Source organism: Podarcis raffonei, chromosome 12, assembly GCF_027172205.1.
Source record: "Podarcis raffonei isolate rPodRaf1 chromosome 12, rPodRaf1.pri, whole genome shotgun sequence".
Taxonomy (NCBI): Eukaryota; Metazoa; Chordata; class Lepidosauria; order Squamata; family Lacertidae; genus Podarcis; species Podarcis raffonei.
In genome coordinates this window covers 9,518,416-9,538,558 of record NC_070613.1, presented here as the reverse complement: position 1 = coordinate 9,538,558, position 20,143 = coordinate 9,518,416, and the positions used below count along the sequence as shown (strand labels likewise).

The 20,143-nt window shown below is 40.4% G+C and overlaps 1 protein-coding gene across 2 annotated transcripts in view; it reads left to right on the top strand.

The window, feature by feature from the left end:
* The window catches only part of TTC21A (tetratricopeptide repeat domain 21A), a 29,804-nt gene that overhangs the window by 583 nt on the left and 9,078 nt on the right, over positions 1–20,143 (top strand). The window contains exons 2-18 of one of the 2 annotated variants that reach the window (XM_053409673.1): positions 1,222–1,351; positions 1,683–1,796; positions 2,326–2,492; positions 4,927–5,049; positions 5,939–6,096; positions 7,107–7,191; positions 7,577–7,675; positions 7,987–8,182; positions 9,303–9,400; positions 10,571–10,768; positions 11,690–11,819; positions 14,065–14,222; positions 14,392–14,604; positions 15,881–16,119; positions 18,060–18,132; positions 18,397–18,507; positions 19,111–19,249. In XM_053409673.1, coding sequence (XP_053265648.1) covers positions 1,222–1,351; positions 1,683–1,796; positions 2,326–2,492; positions 4,927–5,049; positions 5,939–6,096; positions 7,107–7,191; positions 7,577–7,675; positions 7,987–8,182; positions 9,303–9,400; positions 10,571–10,768; positions 11,690–11,819; positions 14,065–14,222; positions 14,392–14,604; positions 15,881–16,119; positions 18,060–18,132; positions 18,397–18,507; positions 19,111–19,249 — 2,431 coding nt within the window. Of the gene's footprint in view, positions 1–1,221; positions 1,352–1,682; positions 1,797–2,325; positions 2,493–4,926; positions 5,050–5,938; positions 6,097–7,106; positions 7,192–7,576; positions 7,676–7,986; positions 8,183–9,302; positions 9,401–10,570; positions 10,769–11,689; positions 11,820–14,064; positions 14,223–14,391; positions 14,605–15,880; positions 16,120–18,059; positions 18,133–18,396; positions 18,508–19,110; positions 19,250–20,143 lie in introns of those variants that run through there. The other variant, XM_053409674.1, reaches the window with a different exon arrangement.

Sequence of the window (20,143 nt, the reverse complement as noted above, 5' to 3'; positions counted from 1 at the left end):
GCGGAGATTGCGGTGTCTTAATGATACACCACAAGGGACGCGGGTGGCCCTGTGGGTTAAAGCCTCAGCGCCTAGGACTTGCCGATCGAAAGGTCGGCGGTTCGAATCCCCGCGGCGGGGTGCGCTCCCGTTGCTCGGTCCCAGCGCCTGCCAACCTAGCAGTTCGAAAGCACCCCCGAGTGCAAGTAGATAAATAGTGCAAGTAGATAAATAGGGACCGCTTACTAGCGGGAAGGTAAACGGCGTTCGTGTGCTGCGCTGGCTCGCCAGATGCAGCTTGTCACGCTGGCCACGTGACCCGGAAGTGTCTGTGGACAGCGCTGGCTCCCGGCCTATAGAGTGAGATGAGCGCACAACCCTAGAGTCTGGCAAGACTGGCCTGTACGGGCAGGGGTACCTTTACCTTTAACGTTTATTGGCACACATATACAACCAGAGCCTATGACAGAAAGGTCTTGCTCCTCCCATAGCCACAACCTTGGATTCAAGCAGAAACCAACCATGAGACCCTAGGGTTAATTCAATTAATAATAATAATAATAATAATAATAATAATAATAATAATGCACATGAAGCTGCAGTTAGTGCAGAATGCTGCAGTGCGATTGCTGAAAGGAGTGAGACCTTCCCAGTATATAACATTTGCGCTCAGAGATTTGCACTGGTTGTCAATTTGCTACAGCGTCAGGACTATTAGTATTGTTGTTGTCGTTTAGTCGCGTCAGACTCTTTGTGACCACATGGACCAGAGCACGCCAGGCACTCCTGTCTTCCACTTTGTATTAGTATACAAAGCCCTTAGTAACCTGTTAGCTGTGAGATCACCTTATATTTGCCTTCTCAACCACTACAGTCTGGGGAAATAGTACTGTTACAGGTGCCACATAATACCCATTCCACATCTGTAATAAATCATTTTAGTGTGGCTGTACCTACATGTTGGAACACCCTGCCTATTGATACTGGGCAGGTGCCGTCACTGTACTCTTCAGCACATACTAAACATATTTGTTTGGGCAAGCCTGCCCAGTTATCTAGAATGCTGATGTGTTTTTAGTTTATTGCTGGTTTTAATTTTTTGAAAGCTTTAATTGTTTACTAATAATGTTATTGTTTTATTCTTTTTCTAAACTGCTTTGAGGAATTTTACAAAACTGGTATATAATTTTTATGGAATGCATAATAAGCAAGCAATGATTTTCTCTTTCTCTCCCCCTCAAGGCTAAAATTCTGTACTATGCTCAAGAAAAATACTTCAACTATGTTGTTCAAGTGACAAACATTGAACTGGCAAAACATGCTAATGATCCAGTGCTGTTGTTTTTCAAGGGTTTTGGAACATTGCTTCTTGGTAAATACTTTAAATCAATAAACTTTGAAAGTACATCTTTCTAGAAACAAAATACAATGTAAAAGCCTAATTGAGCTAAATGAGGTTTCTTTTTAATGCATCTGAGTTCTACATACTGAGGTAACTTGAGAACTGGAAAGTTTTTAAAAATATGAAACCTGAGCTAGGAAACACTAAGTTTCACATTAGGAACTCACCCCAGACTGAGGTGTGGAAGTGAAAACAGAAAGTGCACCATGCTTGCATATATCTCTGGGATTGTTTTACCATTCTGATAACCCACCATAAAAATCTGGCACTCCCATGAGTCAATTGTATTACATCCTTGCAGGCCGAATTCAAGAAGGCATTGTACTACTAGAGAATGCCCGGAAGCGCCATGTAGACGTTTCCTTATGTTGCCTCCTGGGTCTCATTTATGCACACAAAAGATGTGAAAACGTTGGTAAGTTCTGTGCTATTAAATACATTTTGTGCCATTCATCACAAATTGTCGGGAATGAGAGATTCAGTGTTTCCAATACTGTAACAGTATTAAAATCAATCAAATGAAAATTGAGGGCAGGGGTAATGTAAAAAATAAATCAAAAAGAGGGTATGATCCTGCCATCTTGAGTATGGAAGGTTGGCAGAATAGTCCAGGAGAGAACTGGAAAACTTCAGTGCTAGTTACACTTAAAATTAACTACACTTTGGGAATAACAACAAAGACCTAGAGTTTTAGAAGTTCTGTCAGTTTCAAATGCAATTTGACTTAAACAGTTTTCACATTTAGAACATAACATGAAAAAAGACCTGCAATTCTCTAAGTGTTTCATACCTTGCACACTTCATGATGTAACTTTCCTCCCCAAATTGTTTTCCTTGAATCAGCCCTAGGAGCTTCTTTGTTGGCCTATCTTGTGTGATACGTGAAAACCAGACAAGTGGATAACAAGGCTAGCATATACCACACCCGTCCTGTTTACTTTCAGATACTTCTGCCCTTTTGGACTTGGAAACCAAATTAAAGGAAGCGCGGAAGACGGCCGGAAGTAATGCATTGTATTATGCTGGAATGTTTCTGTGGCTCCTGAATAAAAATGATAAAGCAAAAGAGTATGTTGACCGAATGCTGAAAGTGTCTAATGGAGCAAGAGAGGTAAAGTGGAGTAGATTAGGCTGTTCACTGAACATTGAAATGTGCCAGGCCTATTCAATACTTCATAGAATGTAAGCCAGAAAAGCATAGTTATAACCTTCTTGCAAGTGTCATCCATGTTCAAATACAGCCTTCCTCATGCATTGCCCTTCTGGATCAGAAGGACTCAAGCACACAAAAAGGAGCTGGGAGCAGGGAGATATCTGCATCCAGCACTCAAGGTTGTATGCATAGTCACCCTGGAATGTGTACCGACTACCAAACAGATGGTAAACATTGTCAGTTCTGACAGCTCCAAACTGTCAGCACTTCTGTTTCAGGAAGGCCAGAGAGTGACTCTAGACATCTCCTTCACCCTTCCCACTGTGACAGATGTTCAGTGCTGGCAAAGCTGACAGTGCCAACCATCTGTTCAGTTGAGGAAGTCAGCTGAAATATATGTGATCAGCCTTCTGAACTGGGGCCAGTGTACTACCTAATCTTCACTGTGTTTCTCAGTGCTTATTATGAAATCAGACCTGTTCTTTCACATCAACGTGAATCAGTCGATAAACTGCATTGTCTTATAAACGTATACACAGCAGTAATTCCCAGTGAGTTAAATGCACGCTCCCTGGTAAGTGTGCAGAGGAGGATAACAACTTGGTACTTCCATGTTTTAATACCAGGTCCTTCATTCTTAAAAAATCTTAACTATCAACATCCTAGTTTCACTAGACAGCTCATGATTAAACTGAAAGTGATGAAGCCAAATCTCACAAAGTGGATTTCTCCACTTTGGTACAAAAGCAAATTAAATTAAAATTGGTTTTGTTTGTTAAATGAAAGCACCCCTTTTTCTACTTAGCTTTGAAGGGGGTTGTGGAAATTCATGGAGTTTACCATTTATCAATGGTTATCACCCGGCTGTAAAAGCTAAATGAAACATTAAAGTTCATAAAGACTGGGATCATGCAGGTGGTGAATGCAGTTGCTTATGGACTCCCTAGAGTTTTTGACGAGCCCAGAATGCTACTTCAGAGGAACCCTTGATCTGATCCAACAGGACACTTTGTATATAGTTGTGGATTTGCTTCTGTGTACTGTAGGGAGATTTTGTTGCCTATACAAGTTAAATAAGAGTAATTTATCACCAAATGTTTATAGTTTGCAATCCTCTATACCACATGTGGATAATCCACAACCTGCCTGTGGCTCTCATAGGCCTTCAGTTCAGTCCAGTCCAGTCCAAATTCCCAAGCTGTTGTCTCTGCCAAATCTCCCCTAGTCTGCCACAGTTATCCCTATGTGTGTTCCTCATAAATTGCATAACAGCCAACCAAACAGCTGTGCTAGGGGTTCAGTTGTGATGAGGAAGCAGCATGGGGAGAGTTATTTCCTGTGCTCCTTCCTCCCCACCACAATTATATGTGAGTTTGAATGGCTTGTTCCACCACTGGCTCTGGCACATCCATGCAGCTCCCAACAGCCCAAAAAAGTGTGCTGTACACACTTATCTGGAAGTAAGCCCCATTGAACTATGGAACTGAATTATGGATAGATATTCATAGGACTGCAATGTAAAAGAAATAAAAAACATTTCAATACTTTAAAAGTGATGTGACTATTTTGATATGATGTATACAGCCAACTACTCAGTAGGTTGTCAGGCTCTGTTCTCTGAGATCCTTGTATGGCTCATAGTGCAGTCCATATTCAGAGGTAACCATTATTCGATCAGAACAGACATTCCTTAATTGGTGGTTTTTAAGCAGAGGTTGGATGGCCATCTGTTGTGGATGCTTTAAGTTGAGATTCCTGCATTGCAGGGGTTGAACTAGATGACCCTCAGGGTCCCTTCCAACTATACAATTCTATGACAGCAGGATGCAGGAGAATTCTAGAAAGTATCCTTTGGATCTGAGGATGCTGGAAGGGAAGCAAGTACAGGGGTTGGTAATGTGGGGGAATGAAAGCTTTGCTGCTGCTTCAGTAGAGGTCTTCACAGTACTATGTTCTTCAAAGATTGCGCTCTGGAACATTCAAAGACAAGTCCTAATGAGTCTTGTGGTCTCTGGCTCCAAGAGCTTCTCAAATCTTAGTTCTGGGTTCTGGGAGAGGGAGAACTTTTTAATGCAAAACATACAACCTTAATTATTGGTGTGTTCCAAACGTGTATCATACTCTTCCTGCTCAGTTGATGCTGGTGGGGAAACAGCAGGATGTGAATTGTCTTGGCGGAAGGATGGTATTTGTTCTTCGTTATATTTTATCAGAAAATACTAGTGTCCTAAGGTTTCTTATATATTTGGTTTCTAATTGCGTTTAACTTTTGTATCTGAAAAAAGTAATTGTATGTGAACTATTAAATTGACATTCTATTGGCATACTAATGCTGTAATTGAAGAGTTTCATTACTTTGCTGAGGTGGTGTTTGTTTTTTCCACCTCTGCAGGGACTAGTTTTGAAAGGATGGATATATGTTACCAGTGACAAAGCTCATGCTGCTAAGAAGGCTATAAAATATTTGGATGAAGGGATTCAAGACAATACAGAAATATTTGGGATGATGGGAAAGGTAGATAATTTACTTTTAGCTTTGCTATCATTCTCTCTCATTTTAGACAGGATAACCAAGTGGTTAGAACTATATCCCTGGAGGCTGAAACCTTGGGGTACTGCAAATCCAACTCCAAAATCCTTTAACTTGATCCTATGCAGAGCTAGGTGCACTGAAACCCATTGAAATCAGTGGTCATATCTGTCACTAACTCTATGTCAGATCGCCTGGATATATTCTACAAAGTCAAATTTAGGAGGTTTGGTCTGAGTAGAACAGAGATGACCAAATGTCATTTGATTATATATTTGCTTGTTTATTTAAAAGACTTTTAGATCACTCTTCAAGCAACGTTGCCTCTTAAAATGGTTTAGAACCATGCACAAATATAAACTCATAAACTCTCACAGTTAAAGCAGTTAAAACATATCAGATTTTAACCAAGAAACATACAAGCCAACATACCAACAAAATAACTCATCTAGTTCTAAAAATATCATTTGATAAGGCCATGATGAAAAAATGGGCTGCCATTATTTTTATTAATACCTTTCCTAGAGGAGCCCAGGATGGCAAATAAGTGATAAAACAAAAACATTTTAAAAACCTCTTAAAAACAGTATTATTTTACTGTTGTTAGCCGCTCTGAGCCCGGCTTTGGCTGGGGGGGGATATAAATAATATATATATATATATATATGTAGCTGCCTTCTGACTACAAAACTGTATTGGATTGATGTTGCTGGCAAAATCCAGGATAGGTGAATGTGATGTGACTCCATTATGAACTGGCCACAGAAAGTGGTATATATCTTGTGTTGACTGCGGTGGCATACATCCACTCAAGTACCTATTTCAAATGATACATATTTTTTCTCTCCTCACCCCCCCTTCCCACTTTCTATAGGCAAAATATTTCATGGTGCAACAGAATTACTCCGGAGCTCTGGAAATAATTAGCCAGTTAGTTGTTACTTTCCCTTTATTTACACCAGCCATTGTCATCAAGATGAGACTACATTTAGCATCACAGGACTGGGAGCAAACTGCAGAAGAAAGTAAACGGTAGGAGATGATTTTCAGCAATGGAAGAAAATGAGACGTGCCATTTCATTTGTAAACAGGTTGGCCAACCTCAGTATAGGAAGCTGCCTCTTACTATTAGTCCTGTATTCCTGACTAGCATGGTGACTTTGGACTCGTAGGCACATACTTGGTTGTGACCCTGCAGGCTGGGTATGAATCTTTAGGCATCTGCCCTTTTGAGGGATAGTGGGTGGCTTGGTTTTCCCTTAGACTCCACCAGGGGCTTATCTGCTGGCACTCAGGCTGGAACCCACTCTGAGGGCCGTTCTGGAGAATCCTCTGGAAGCAGCTTCACCAGGGAGTCTCAGGATCTCCATGGCTGGCAACAGGAGACATATCTGCTTCTCCAAGTCTTTGGCTAATGGGAGAGATGGCAGTGGTCAGGGATGATGAGAGCTGTCAGTTAAAGCATCTGGAGGGCAGCAGTTTGGGAAGACAGGAGTCTTTCCTAGTCCTAGAGATGTCAGAGATTGAACCTGGAATGTTTTACATGCAACGCTTGTGCTCCTCCATTGACCTTTGGTTCTTTCCCTATAAAGTGGTTATTTAAAATATAATCCCGATTCTTATGGATGTTCAACATAATGGCCAGTAGGTGTCCCCAGTACCTGCACAATTACAGAGTGTGTTGGCTACCCTGTTCTGTGCTTCAGCTAACATTGCCTTCCCGGTGCTCCTAAGTCTTCTAACTCTTTCCACTTTCAGCAGATGTTGATAAGTCACAAATCCATTTTCCCCTAAAACAATCTTTCCCACTCTCCAATTTGTCTTTTAAAGTTATGAGATAAATTCTGTCTTTCTAAACCTTAAACTTGTTTTCTCCTTTATCTGAGTGTGACTCTGTAGCAATAAGTATGTAGCTTTTAATTAATAATAGATTTTCTTTCTTTCCATAATAGGCATAATTGAAATTAAAATAGCATAAATAAGTCATTTATGCTATAATTTACTTTTCTCTCTTAATACTTTTGAACAAATTCTTGTTTAAGAATCCTAAGCAAGGATCCAAATGATATAGATGGACTCCAGTACATGGTTGTAAATCATCTTGCTATTACTGGGAATAAAGTTTTGGTGAGTGTTATATATTTTTTGACATTTGGAATATAAAATTGGTGTCCTAGAATTTTAAAACAAATGTCTTCATGGTGCTCCTTGCCTGCAATGATTTGATGGGTAGCTTATTATTAGTAATGTTGCCTTTGTGTACTCTTTATATTAAGCATATCTATACTTGAGGATATGTTTGCTTCATAGATACTAATATGTAGCGTAATGTGAAGAATTGGACTCAAAATCCCAGATTTTGTTTTTAAAATCAAGGGCCTAACTTATGTTTAAAATGTGTACATAGTTTTTCACTTTTGGCTAACTCACTACTTGTTATGCCATTCAGTGTATTGGATATAAAATAAGTGGCAGTGTCTCTGATTTTAAAATATTAAACTTTTTAATGCAGGCACTGCAAATGCTTAGAGAATTTATTGTTGCTTTGGAGTTGAAGGAGCCCCAAAGATCCGAACTTCACCTTCAAAAAATCCTTGCAATCAGCAGACTGGTAAGGGCATGTTTACCATTACTATGACCTATCTTGCTTAGTAATAATTTGTTTTCTTTCCTATCTTTGGTGCCTTCCCCATTTGAAATATTGTGGGTGCCCCCCCCCAAGAAAGTCTTACAAATGTGTGGGGAAATCTAATTTACTAGCTAGCTGTATAAATTGATAATGCTTAGGGTTTTTTTCACATAATGAACAAATGTAATTATGCATTTTCAATACTTCCATCCCATCACAAGGCATTTTTGATCATATATGTGCTTCATGAGCATGGCATTAATTTTTTGCCCTTTAAATTATGTTCTGTTTAGTGCGGGAAGAATCAAAATATCCTCCGGGAAGTGTATGAGTTTGTTAAAGACTCAGGTAGCAACCTAATATCTAGTAATGCACATTATGCGAATGAGTTAGGATATCTGCTAATTCTTCAAGGGTGTTGGAAGGAAGCATCTGAATGGTATGCAAAAGCCTCCGAGTTGAATGAAAACACTGCAGATTCAATGACAGGTAGGCTGTTAAGAATTTTTTTTTTAGTTTACTTTAATTTAGTATCTGTCTTTCTTCAACCTAAGAAAATAAAAACCTTTGGACCATGTGCCAACCTCAAGTCACTTTTAGGTCTGGTGCATGGAGTTACCTGGACTCTGGAGGAGTGGATACACATCCGTCATCTACTATATACAATAGTGACATCTGATGGGATGCTCAGTGTGTGGGGCCATATGTGTGTTGGCCTGATAATTCTCTCCCTCAGAAAAAAGGGGCATAAGAACCAATTTGTCCCCTTATTCATACAGTCTTACATGAAGATTTTTCACATCAGATGCTATACTATGTGCATGCTGGAGTCAGAGGAGGTTATGCATTTGCTCACCCACTGTGCAAAGAAGATCCACTCCCCAGAAAGATTTATGTTCTTAGACATAGACCATCTTGTTAGGATCATAGCAATCTCTCCTGAGAATTTTCTCACTTTATAGTTTTGATGGAGAAAGGCTGGAATGAGGGTCTAACATTTAATGAAGAGCTCAGTGTGTGATTCATCCAGGCAGGGACATGTGACTTGAAGCTAGTAATATGTAATTTGGCTGCAGCCTCTAGCTCAGACCTGCCCAGCTGTTACAGGCAGTAATATGTAAATTGGCAACAACTTCTAGCTCAAGACTGCCCAAACAGTTAATAAGATTAGTGAACTGCACTGGAGGCTGGTCTGTTAGAGCAAATAGGGCTCTGCCCCACTAAGCTCAGCCAGCCCTTAGCTAACCCCCACCTGCCTACTTTCTTCCAACAAATCCAGGGAGTGGAACTGACTGACTGTCAGTTTCCTACTTCTTAGTCCCAGTGTTGCTTTCATATAACTCAGCAGGTAGGAGGATGGGGACAAAATTAGAATGAAGTCCAATTGTAAGGGGCTATTTTAATTGTGACACTGCAAAAACAAGCTGCTGCACTTTAAGGTAGCATTGGGTGCGAGGCCACAGCTCCACCCTACTCAAATTCATGATACTTTCCCAATATGACCCCTCATCCCCTTAGCGATTTACAATTTAACATTTGTGGTTGTAATTCAAAGTACATTTAATCATACTTACGAACATGTAATTTATTGCTGATAATTACTTTTCAGGATCTATATGGTGCCAGGTGCTTGGAGGGAAAATAGAAGAAGCAGAGAATCAACTGGAGTTTCTAAAGGAAGTTCAGCAGTCTACGGGAAAATCTGCAGTTAGATTACACTTATTTCCTTTGATTTCTTATGTATATGCTTACCATGAATTGTCAAATGCAGGTGAACACGTGCCCAACCCCATGTAATTGTGTTTCTTCAAGCAGTGGTCACTGCAGTCTCTTCTGTATTTTCCACCCTGCTTAATATTGCTAGGCTCCAAAAATTTCAGAAGGGTTGGCAGCTAACAGACCCTGGGATGAATTTGGCCAAAGAATGCCACTGTTCATGTTAATCCCCACCTACCTCAGGTCACCAGTTTTATTAGGTAGAAGTCTGTTCAATTGCATTTCAGCGCTCTTCTTGTTGGCTGTGCTCAGAAGCCCTACCATAACTATAACTGTATAACTACTTAATACTGCATTTGTTCCGAGCAGCTCTTCGGCTTGGCACATTAGTTTGCTGAAATGCGGCATGATGTAAAGGAATGCTAGAATGCCCTAATTGGTGGGGCAGGGAATGATCTTGTTCTCATCCCTGGCTTCTTTTAGAGAAAATATGCCACTCAGCTAGTCTTCCCAGTACATTATTAGAGTTGTAATTTCCCCATAACGTTTAGTGGCAAAGGCATTCTCTGCTATTTTTGGATGGATACAATGCCTGCTTTGCAATCCATCAAATTGTACTTTTGTCACACAATAATTTCTGCATCTTAGGTGGCACTGTAGGCTGCTGTACAATAAATGCATTTATGTGCATAATGATAAATCCATAAGTATATTTGCTGTTTAGCACTTTTGCATGACTTCGCCATATATGATTGTGTGGATGTAAAATATATCAGCTTCTAAGGACTGGGAAAGTGTCTATTATCTCCCTTTACAGTCTTTGCCAACCTTGATCAGAAGAACGCAGGGATGCTTTTAATTCATTTTGAGGACCATGATTGAAACTAGTTTAACAAAGCAAGTTTAGGTGCTTCCTGAGTTAAAATCCAGCCTGAGCTAATGATGGCCACACATCAACCTAAGCGGAAAGAGAAGGGTTGGGTCCTCTCCACACATGAAGTAGGAGAAAGATGAACCTGCCCTCCCAGTTCCCAAAGCTTGGTTTAATTGTACATCTGCAGTTCTGCACTGATTCTAATAGATTATCTAAAGGGAAACTTTGGGTTGATCTTAAACCAAATCTCTTGTTCATTAAAAATTCTGTGTGCTTTTTTCTCGCAGCTTCTAGCTTATCTTCAAGGTGTGATTGCTTCAAGGAAAAACAATGATCAGGCTGCCTGTGCCTTTCTCAACGAAGCTGCAGAACTTCATTGTTCTGCTTTGCATGGACTTCCTCTAAGCATTGAATACTATGAAAAGCTGAACCCCATGTTTATGATTGAAATTGTGAAAGAATATTTGGTCTTCTGTCCCAAGCAGGTAGAAGCTTGAGTTTTGCACTCCCCATTTGCTAAATAGTAGGATTTATTGGGGGTTGAAAGGTGGCAGCCTTTTACATGAAGGATTTGCTTGTGAGGAGAGAGCTGGAGACTTATAGTCAGTGTTTGAAGTAGGATGTGATTGTGTGGGGTACCATCCTGCTTATTTTTCAGCTACACCTAAAATTATCCTGTTCTTGTCAGTAATGTAAAACCATTTCAGGATGCTACACAAAGGAAGATTGTACAAACACTACAAAAGTAGACTGTACCAGAGCAGAGTTATTTGTGGAGCTGCGAGAGGCAGACACTTGCAAAGATAGCTTCCTCAGTCCCACAACAACCAAAATCCTGACCATGAGCACTGTAACCTCTCTCTGTTTACCAGCGTGAGGCAGGCAGACTGTGCTAGGATTAATAGAAGCACCGCTTCTCTCAGTAAGCAGAAGGTAAAAACTGCATCTTTCCCAGTCTGATGCTTGTGAGATTTCTGTTTCCTTGGCTGGCTGCATTCCATCTGCCCCACTGTTTCTCCCCACTTCTCCCAAGCAGTTGTGGGGTGCCCAGAATTATTTACTTAGATTCTTTATATACTACCCTTCTCACAAACCACAGGGTGGTTTACAACAAAAATAAAGCTAAAAAGAATCTGTAAAAAGGCACAGCCCTTTAAAAATGACAACACAATAACTCATAACAAATCACTACATAACAATTACTGATAGCAGCAGAAGGAACTATATAAATGTTCCCATAAGCACTCAGATATATTCATAGAAATCTTGTGCAATGGGTAGGCAGATTGAAGTTCATAAGTACCATGACCCCTGGGCTAGACTTGGGGATTGTTTACCAAATACATCAATTTTACCCTGTATTTTATTTTTCTGGAAAATAATGCAATTTCACATTCTCTCCGTAGCCTCGGTTACCAGGTCAGGTTTTATCTTCACTTCTTAAGCAAGTAACTATAATTTTGAATCCACTAGTGAAAGCCACCCCTGGAATGATTGAGCCTCTTTATCTAATGGCACAGGTTAAATATTTATCAGGTAAATTGAGTTCTGAGTGTCTACTCAAGAAAAAAGTAAAAAATGCTTATGGATTTTAGGTTGCTGGGAGTTGCTTTCAGGGAATGAGCTTTTTAACTATTATTGTTGTTTCCCGCCCTTCACCTTAAGTTGCTAGGGTGGGTTACAGCAATTAAAACACAATATTACAAACAGTTTAAAACAATTTAACTGCAACTGAATTAAAAAGTCCAAGCTTCTTCTTTTTTTAAAAAAAGATTTTTATTAAAATTTCAAAAATTATATAAAAACAAAACAAAAATACAAAAATACAAACAGACAAGAGTAAAAAAACAAGTATACTTTCAATCCCTTATTTTCTTGTAACTTACTTCCCCGACTTCCTCATACCTCCCCTTTCTGTATTCCAGTTTCTAATTTATTGATTCAGCAAATCCTTTCCCTTAATTTTCATTTAATTTTTGACCTTTCTTTTCTTTTTACTTATCCATTACAGCTGGAAACCACGTAAATTCTAAACCAGTGTCATACTAACATTCATTAATTTTGCAATATTTCTTAAGATAGTCCTTAAATTTCTTCCAATCTTCCTCCGCTGTCTCTCTCCCCTGGTCTCGGATTCTGCCAGTCATTTCTACCAGTCCCATGTAGTCTATCACCTTCGTCTGCCATTCTTCCAGGGTGGGTAGGTCTTGTGTCTTCCAATACTAAAAAGTCCAAGCTTCTTATTAAGCTAAGAAGCAATAATGCTTCTGATCCTTGACTTGGGGATACAAAGATCAAAGACAAAGGGGAAGAGTCAGAGCTATACACTATACAATCCCCAAGAGAGCAAAACCACATTAAAAATGAGGGGTTGGTCCAGTTCTCAACTGAGCTCACACCTCACCTTGCACTACTGGAGGGAAGATAGCACAAATCTCAATTCTCACGAACAATAAATATGAAGAAGACAGTATTTAAAAGAGCACTCAGGGTGTGAACCCATCTTTGCAATTTGCATGTCATACCAGCTAATCTGGTATTTATGTATGCCATTTGGGTAAGGACTGTAGCTCAGTGGTAGAACATCTGCTTTGTATGCATAAGGTCTCAGGTTCAATACCTGAGGGGGAAACTCTATCTTAAACCCTGAAGAGCTGCTGCCAGTTAGCATAGACCAGGCTTCCTCAACCCTCCAGATGTTTTTGGCCTACAACTCCCATGATCCCTAGCTAGCAGGACCAGTGGTCAGGGATGATGAGAACTGTAGTCTCAAAACATCTGAAGGGCCAAGGTTGAAGAAGCCTGGTGTAGACAGTACTGAGCTAGATGGACCATTGATCTGATTGGATGTACAGCAGCTTCCTATATAAGATGCTTGTTCACCCATCAGTCATGCTCCCTCATGCTTTTGAGCAGGCTGTCTACTTTTTAAAAAATAATAATCATGTGTATAGTTGTTTACAAACTTATCCTTTGCTTTATTAAAAACAAAACCTGTAAATGTTTATAAAACAGTTGCAAAACTGCTCCAGGAGTTGGTTGGTCATATCATAGGAACTAAGCTACCAAAACACCTTTCGCGGTTGTTTTTACTCGAGTTCAAACTGAAAATGCTACAGACATGCAGAACCGAGTTTTCAGATCTCAGGAGACGAAACAGTACATATTATAATCACCATTGTTCATTGTTGTTGCTGTTGTTTAGTTGTTTAGTCATGTCCGACTCTTCGTGACCCTATGGACCAGAGCACGCCAGGCACTTCTGTCTTCCACTGCCTCCCGCAGTTTGGTCAGACTCATGCTGGCAGCTTTGAGAACACTGTCCAACCATCTCGTCCTCTGTCGTCCCCTTCTCCTTGTGCCCTCCATCTTTCCCAACATCAGGGACTTTTCCAGGGAGTCTTCTCTTCTCATGAGGTGGCCAAAGTATTGGAGCCTCAGTTTCAGGATCTGTCCTTCCAGTGAGCACTCAGGGCCGATTTCCTTCAGAATGGAGAGGTTTGATCTTCTTGCAGTCCATGGGACTCTCAAGAGTCTCCTCCAGCACCATAATTCAAAAGCATCAATTCTTCTGCGATCAGCCTTCTTTATGTGTTGTTCATTACTGCTCCCAAAATATTCCATCTGTCTTCACCTTAACCACACTGAATAGCATGGGATCAAGTTAGTAAACTGTTGTGCTTACTCAGGAAGACCTACATAAGATTAAGTAAAGTATAACTTGGTTTTTGTAAAAAAATGGCATGTTGAGAGCAAAACAACATGTTAGGCTATTTTCCAGGAGAACTAGAAACTGCCCAGGGTACTTTGCAGCGTTGTTTAGAATTGGATCCGACATCAACAGATGCCAATCTTCTTATGGCCCAGATCCACCTCTCTCAAGGAAACATCAAAGAATGTGTGCATTCACTTGAAATAGGAGTCAGCTACAATTTTCAGGTAAGATGGAGCCCAAAAGGAACAATGTAAATGCTTCTGAGTACCAAGCTTACAAGCCTTTTCCTTGTTACTCTACATGCATGTGACCAGTACACATGCAAAAAAAAATTTAGGATGAAGTTTGCATTGGATGTTCTTACTAATGTCACTTTTTTCATATTTTGGGCAGCTTCGTGATTCTCCATGGTATCACTTCATCAGGGCTAGAGCACTGAATAAAGCTGGAGAGTATCCTGAAGCCATAAAAGTCTTAAAAATGCTTATCAGTTTACCTCAAATGAAAGGGGAAGCTAAGAAAGGCCAGGGCCCCCGTATAGTTATAAGTGAACAAGTCTCCATCTATCTGGAACTCGCTGAAGCTCTTCGATTCAATGGGGAACTGGTAAGAAGTTCTGTATATTAACTGCACAGTAAATGCAATGTCTAATATTTTTAAAGGAAGCAAGACCCTCTGGGGTAAAGAGAAAACCTGATGAACTCACTCATTTTAAAAGTAAACTGGTCAAAAATAAACTGGAGAAACTAGCAATTACATAAATTCAGATGTTCTTTTATGTTATTTGAAGGGAAGATTATTGGAAATGATATCTGCAAGAGGTTGAATCAGATCCTGCAGTTTTATTCAAAACCTAATGGGCTTATCTGCCCTGAGCCCATTCACTGGTAGCAGATTCAAGACACAATGGGAAGGACTTGCATCAGGCAGCGCATTATACCATTGTCTTTTGGAACTCCCATTTCAAAAGGCAGCAATTTAGATAGAACCATAGAATTGCAGATTGCTACAATGCAGGAGATGGGACGCGGGTGGCGCTGTGGGTTGAACCACAGAGCCTAGGGCTTGCCAATCAGAAGGCTGGCAGTTCAAATCCCTGCAATGGGGTGAGCTCCCATTGCTCGGTCCCTGCTCCTGCCAACCTAGCAGTTTGAAAGCACGTCAAACTGCAAGTAGATAAATAGGTACCGCTTCGGCGGGAAGGTAAACGGCATTTCTGTGGCTGCTCTGGTTCATCAGAAGCGGCTTAGTCATGCTAGCCACATGACCCGGAAGCTGTATGTCGGCTCCCACAGCTAGTAAAGCAAGATGAGTGCCGCAACCCCAGAGTTGGCCACGACTGGACCTAACAGTCAGGGGTCCCTTTACCTTTACAATGCAGGAATCTCAACTATAGCATCCATGACAGGTGGCCATCCAACCTCTGCTTAAAAACCTCCAATGAAGGAGAGTCTACCATCATGCGAGTGAGTCAAATGATTTCTTTCCAAATATTTGAGTCTTTGTTCATGGAACTCAAATAGATCAGTAATTTGCCTTGTATTAGGGGAAAGCATATAAGGAATACAATGATTAAAATAATAGGTAAAAGCTGAGGTTTGAACCAGGAAGTCTCCAGTTCAAATTTTGCCTTTCATGAACTCACGCATCAAACCACTCTCAGCTTCAGTTCTCTGCAATATGGTGATAGTAATACTGATCTGCTTTACAGAGCTGTTATAAAGTTGACTGAGATTAATGTTTATGGAGGGTTTTGAGTGTTCAAAAAGTGCTATATAAATGTTAAATATTATTATTAGTAGTAGCAGCAGCAGTAGCATTACCTTTTCTATGTAGCATTTAAGTTTTTGAAGAATTTCCATGTATTGTTTTAACATTCTAGCATGAAGCTACTAAGATAATGCAAGATGCCATTATTGAATTTAATGGGACATCAGAAGAAACCCGCGTCATGGTTGCTAATGTAGATTTGGCTCTCAGCAAAGGGGAAGTTGATTCAGCCCTAACTATGCTGAGGAATGTCACACCATGCCAACCGTATTACACTGAGGTTAAGGAAAAAATGGCTCAGATATACCTTCAAGTTCGAAAGGATAAGAGACTGTATATTGGATGCTATTGGTAATGTTAATTTTGCTTTTTGCAAGTATTCTTTTTCATATTTTGCTTGAGGGGCAGGAATGAATCCAGAGCATCAGAGCAAGGATTATTTGAGAGACTATCAGAACCTTTTAGAACAGAGGTGCCTAACCTTTGCAGTGCAAGGCCTGCAAAGTGAGCCACTGCCCTGAGAATCACATGCCAGTGATGGGCATGGCTAATACACACTTTCTTGCGTGTACAACACATATACAGACCACATTCACTCAGACAGCCCCACAGCCTCATCCTTCTTTCAAACAGTAGTGTAGCAGGGGGCGATTCTTCCCCATCAAACCACTGTGTTGGGAGGACAGATTTTCCTTCTCCAAGTACAGCACTGTGATACAGACCCTCCAAGTGTCCCTATTTTCCAGTGACATCCTGATTTAGAGAAGCCGTCCCAGTTTCTGATTTGATCCCAGAATGTCCTGCTCTTCCTTAGAACACCCCTATTTTCACTGGAGAAATGTTGGAGGGTATGGAGTTATCTGACCCTCAAGCCATCTGAAGGCAATCCTGTATCGGGACAGTTTTAAAAAAATGTTTTATTATGTTTTTATATATGTTGGAAGCCGCCCAGAGTGGCTGGGGCAACCCAGTCAGATGGTTTGGGTTCAAATAGTAAAATTATCATTATGGAATGAGACCCTGTTTTCAGCAGAGAAATGTTGGAGAGTATGTGTGATGAAGAGGAAGAACATTACCTGCTCTTCAGGCAAACCTGTATTTCTAACACAGCAATGTATTGGGGAGGAAAGCCCCCATCTGCTTACTTTTCAAAGACGCCTTCTTCTGATTCAGCACCATTGCTAGGAGCTCTTAGCACTCGGGAAACAGGAATATGTGCTTTTTTACTCTTACAATATCTTACTTTATTGGATGATCATTGGTTCTAGTATTAATTAAAGAGGAATAAAAAAAATATCTCTACCTACTTTCTCCAAACCATGTGTAATTTTATACCCCTCTATCATTTTTTTTAATTTTATAAATTTTATACACTGCTTGATTGTAAATAAAAACACACACTCTCAAAGCAATTTTTTCCTTCCAGTAGCACCTTAAAGACCAACTAAGTTAGTTCTTGGTATGAGCTTTCGTGTGCATGCACACTTCTTCAGATACATCTGAAGAAGTGTGCATGCACACGAAAGCTCATACCAAGAACTAACTTAGTTGGTCTTTAAGGTGCTACTGGAAGGAAAAAAATTTTTTGTTTTGACTATGGCAGACCAACACGGCTACCTATCTGTAACTCTCAAAGCAGTTTACAAAAAGGTAAAACAATAAAATAAAGAAAAATATACTTAAAATGTATAAAAAGTGAAAACGCTAAAGCAGTTTAAAATTCACCTCAACTTTGTTAGCATCTGAGTAGACTTCTCAAAACAAGAATGTTTTTAGCTTGTGTCGAAAAGAGTACGGTGCCTTTATCATATACCCATCTTCATCCCCCCCCCTCGAAACTACAAAGCCCCAAATGTTGGAAGATCTCAAAGGGGAAGTGTTGCAGCCCTTTGATCATTTTTGTATGACCTTAAACATAACACTTTCCCCCAGAGTCAGTTCACATATTCAGCAGACAGTCATCAGGTGTAGAAAAGTGGAATTACGCATATGCATGTATGAATGAGGCTTTAATGTACTATAAGTGGAGCACCAGTTGCTCACTTCTTCAGGATGTGGTGCAAAGTGACCTCGCATATATCTGATCCTGCAAACCAGGTTATGTTTGAAGGGTAATTCACTGGCTTTATTCTGGTGTTATTTGGGGGTTCATAATCTGTAGCTGTATCCATTTTAGGGACTATTACAGTTAAGGCTGCTGTGCCAATTTAAAAGTGTGAAGCTCTAAAATCATCTTGTGTATACTGAGTCTGTTTGTCATTTCTTAAATGACATTCCATTTTTTAATCTAGTGAGTTGTGTGAAAATATGCCAAGTCCTCATACAAGCCTTCTCTTGGGGGATGCCTACATGAATATTCAAGAGGTTAGTGTACAGTGATAAAATGCAAATTTTATACCTAAAAAAACTAAAATGCTACCCCAACTCCCAATTGAAATTGAAACTAAGACTGTAGTCCTGTGCATTGTTACTTGACAGTTGCACCTGTTGAGCTCAGTAGGCCTGACTTGCAAGTAAACATGCATAGGATTAAGCTACTCATCACTGAAGAACACCAAACAAAAAACTCCAAAAATAGCTATATTAATATTACAAAAATAACTGCAATTTTTCTGTCACTTATTGTAGCCTGAGAAAGCTTTGGAAGTTTATGAAGCAGCTCAGAAGAAGAATCCTTTGGATGCAACAGTAGCAAGGAAAATTGGGAAAGCCTTCGTGTCCACCCATCAATATAACAAGGTTGAGAAACAGATTGTTCTTTTTGCTAAAAATGGTTCAGGTCCAAGCCAGGGAAGCAAGCAGCCTGCTGTCGTCTCTTGATCCGTCCAACAAATAGTTTTTACAGGGGTCTGTATTCAGATGTGTATTTTGAGACATGGCCTGGGATCAGTCTGCTTGGTTTCAGAGTTCCAAGGTGCCAAGTAAGGAATTTATACATTGATTCAACTATGTGTGTGTATCCCAGGAGACAAATGGGAATGTCTACTCAGTTTCAAAAGAAAAGAAAAAATAGATCTCAGCTACACAAACAGAAGAATTTGGTATAGCTCTTACTGGGCTTTGTCACATCAGGCTAGTGGTTGGTGGCTGTGTGTTTGAATGCTTCCCCATTTTAAAAATCCTATCAGGGAGATGTATTTTAACCTAGCCCTCTCCCTGATATTATTTTTTTTCCCCCATGCAGGAAGTTTTTCTTACACTGGAGAACATTAAATCTGCAGCAGAATGTAACAAACCAGTATAAGCAGCACAGCTCTAAGACTTGCAAATATCACAAAATAAGTGTTTCATTTGTAACTCATAGCTGAAGTTAATCTGTTCACATGTACTAATTTATTTCAGGCTGTCAATTACTATGAAGTTGCTCTAAAAATGAGTGAGCAGGACTTCTTGTGCCATGATCTTGCCGATCTCCTGTTGAAGCTCAAAAAATTTGGCAAAGCAGAGAAAGTTCTAAACCAAGCACTAGATCATGACCCTGGTAACGTCTCTCTCTCTCTCTCTCTCTCTCTTTTTTTTAATCTTCCACTGGAGCTTTCATCTTGACTTAAAGCATAAACATATTTTCTGCATGCCTAGACATTTGGAGAGGAACAGCCCCAGCGAAATGACACCCTAGTGCTGTCACATTGAAAGATCCTGATTGGCCACTTGTTTATGACCAGATAATAAACAATCCTACTGTTTGCAGAGCAGTGTGTTGACACTTGTTCCACAAGGGATGAATAATAATTCATGTCACTGTGTGTGGTATGACTCCTTTTTGGGTATGCCTGACACCAGTCAAATGCTAATGATGCAAGTATCCTCTAGAGAGAACACACCATTTGAATGGCAATGCCCATCAACTTTGTGGGGGCAGCCCCCTCAAATATTTTATTGGGGGGCAAAGACTCCTCAGCCCCTAGGAGTTAGCTCCTATGTTCCAAGGCAATATCAGTTCAGCTTCCTAAGTTCTCACCAGTTCTTTCAGCACATCTGTACAAAATTACTTGCCCAGCCCTTAAACCATAACAATTCCAGTAAAATGTTTTTCTTTCTAGCTACTGCCTAGGAGTAAGGTAAAGGTAAAGGTACCCCTGCCCGTACGGGCCAGTCTTGAGAGACTCTAGGGTTGTGTGCTCATCTCACTCTAGAGGCCGGAAGCCAGCGCTGTCCGCAGACACTTCCGGGTCACGTGGGCAGCGTGACGAAGCTGCTCTGGCGAGCCAGCACCAGCGCAGCACACGGAATGCCGTTTACCTTCCCGCTAGAAAGCGGTACCTATTTATCTACTTTCACTTAACTGTGCTTTCGAACTGCTAGGTGGGCAGGAGCTGGGACCGAACGACGGGAGCTCACCCCGCCGCGGGGATTCGAACCGCCGACCATGCGA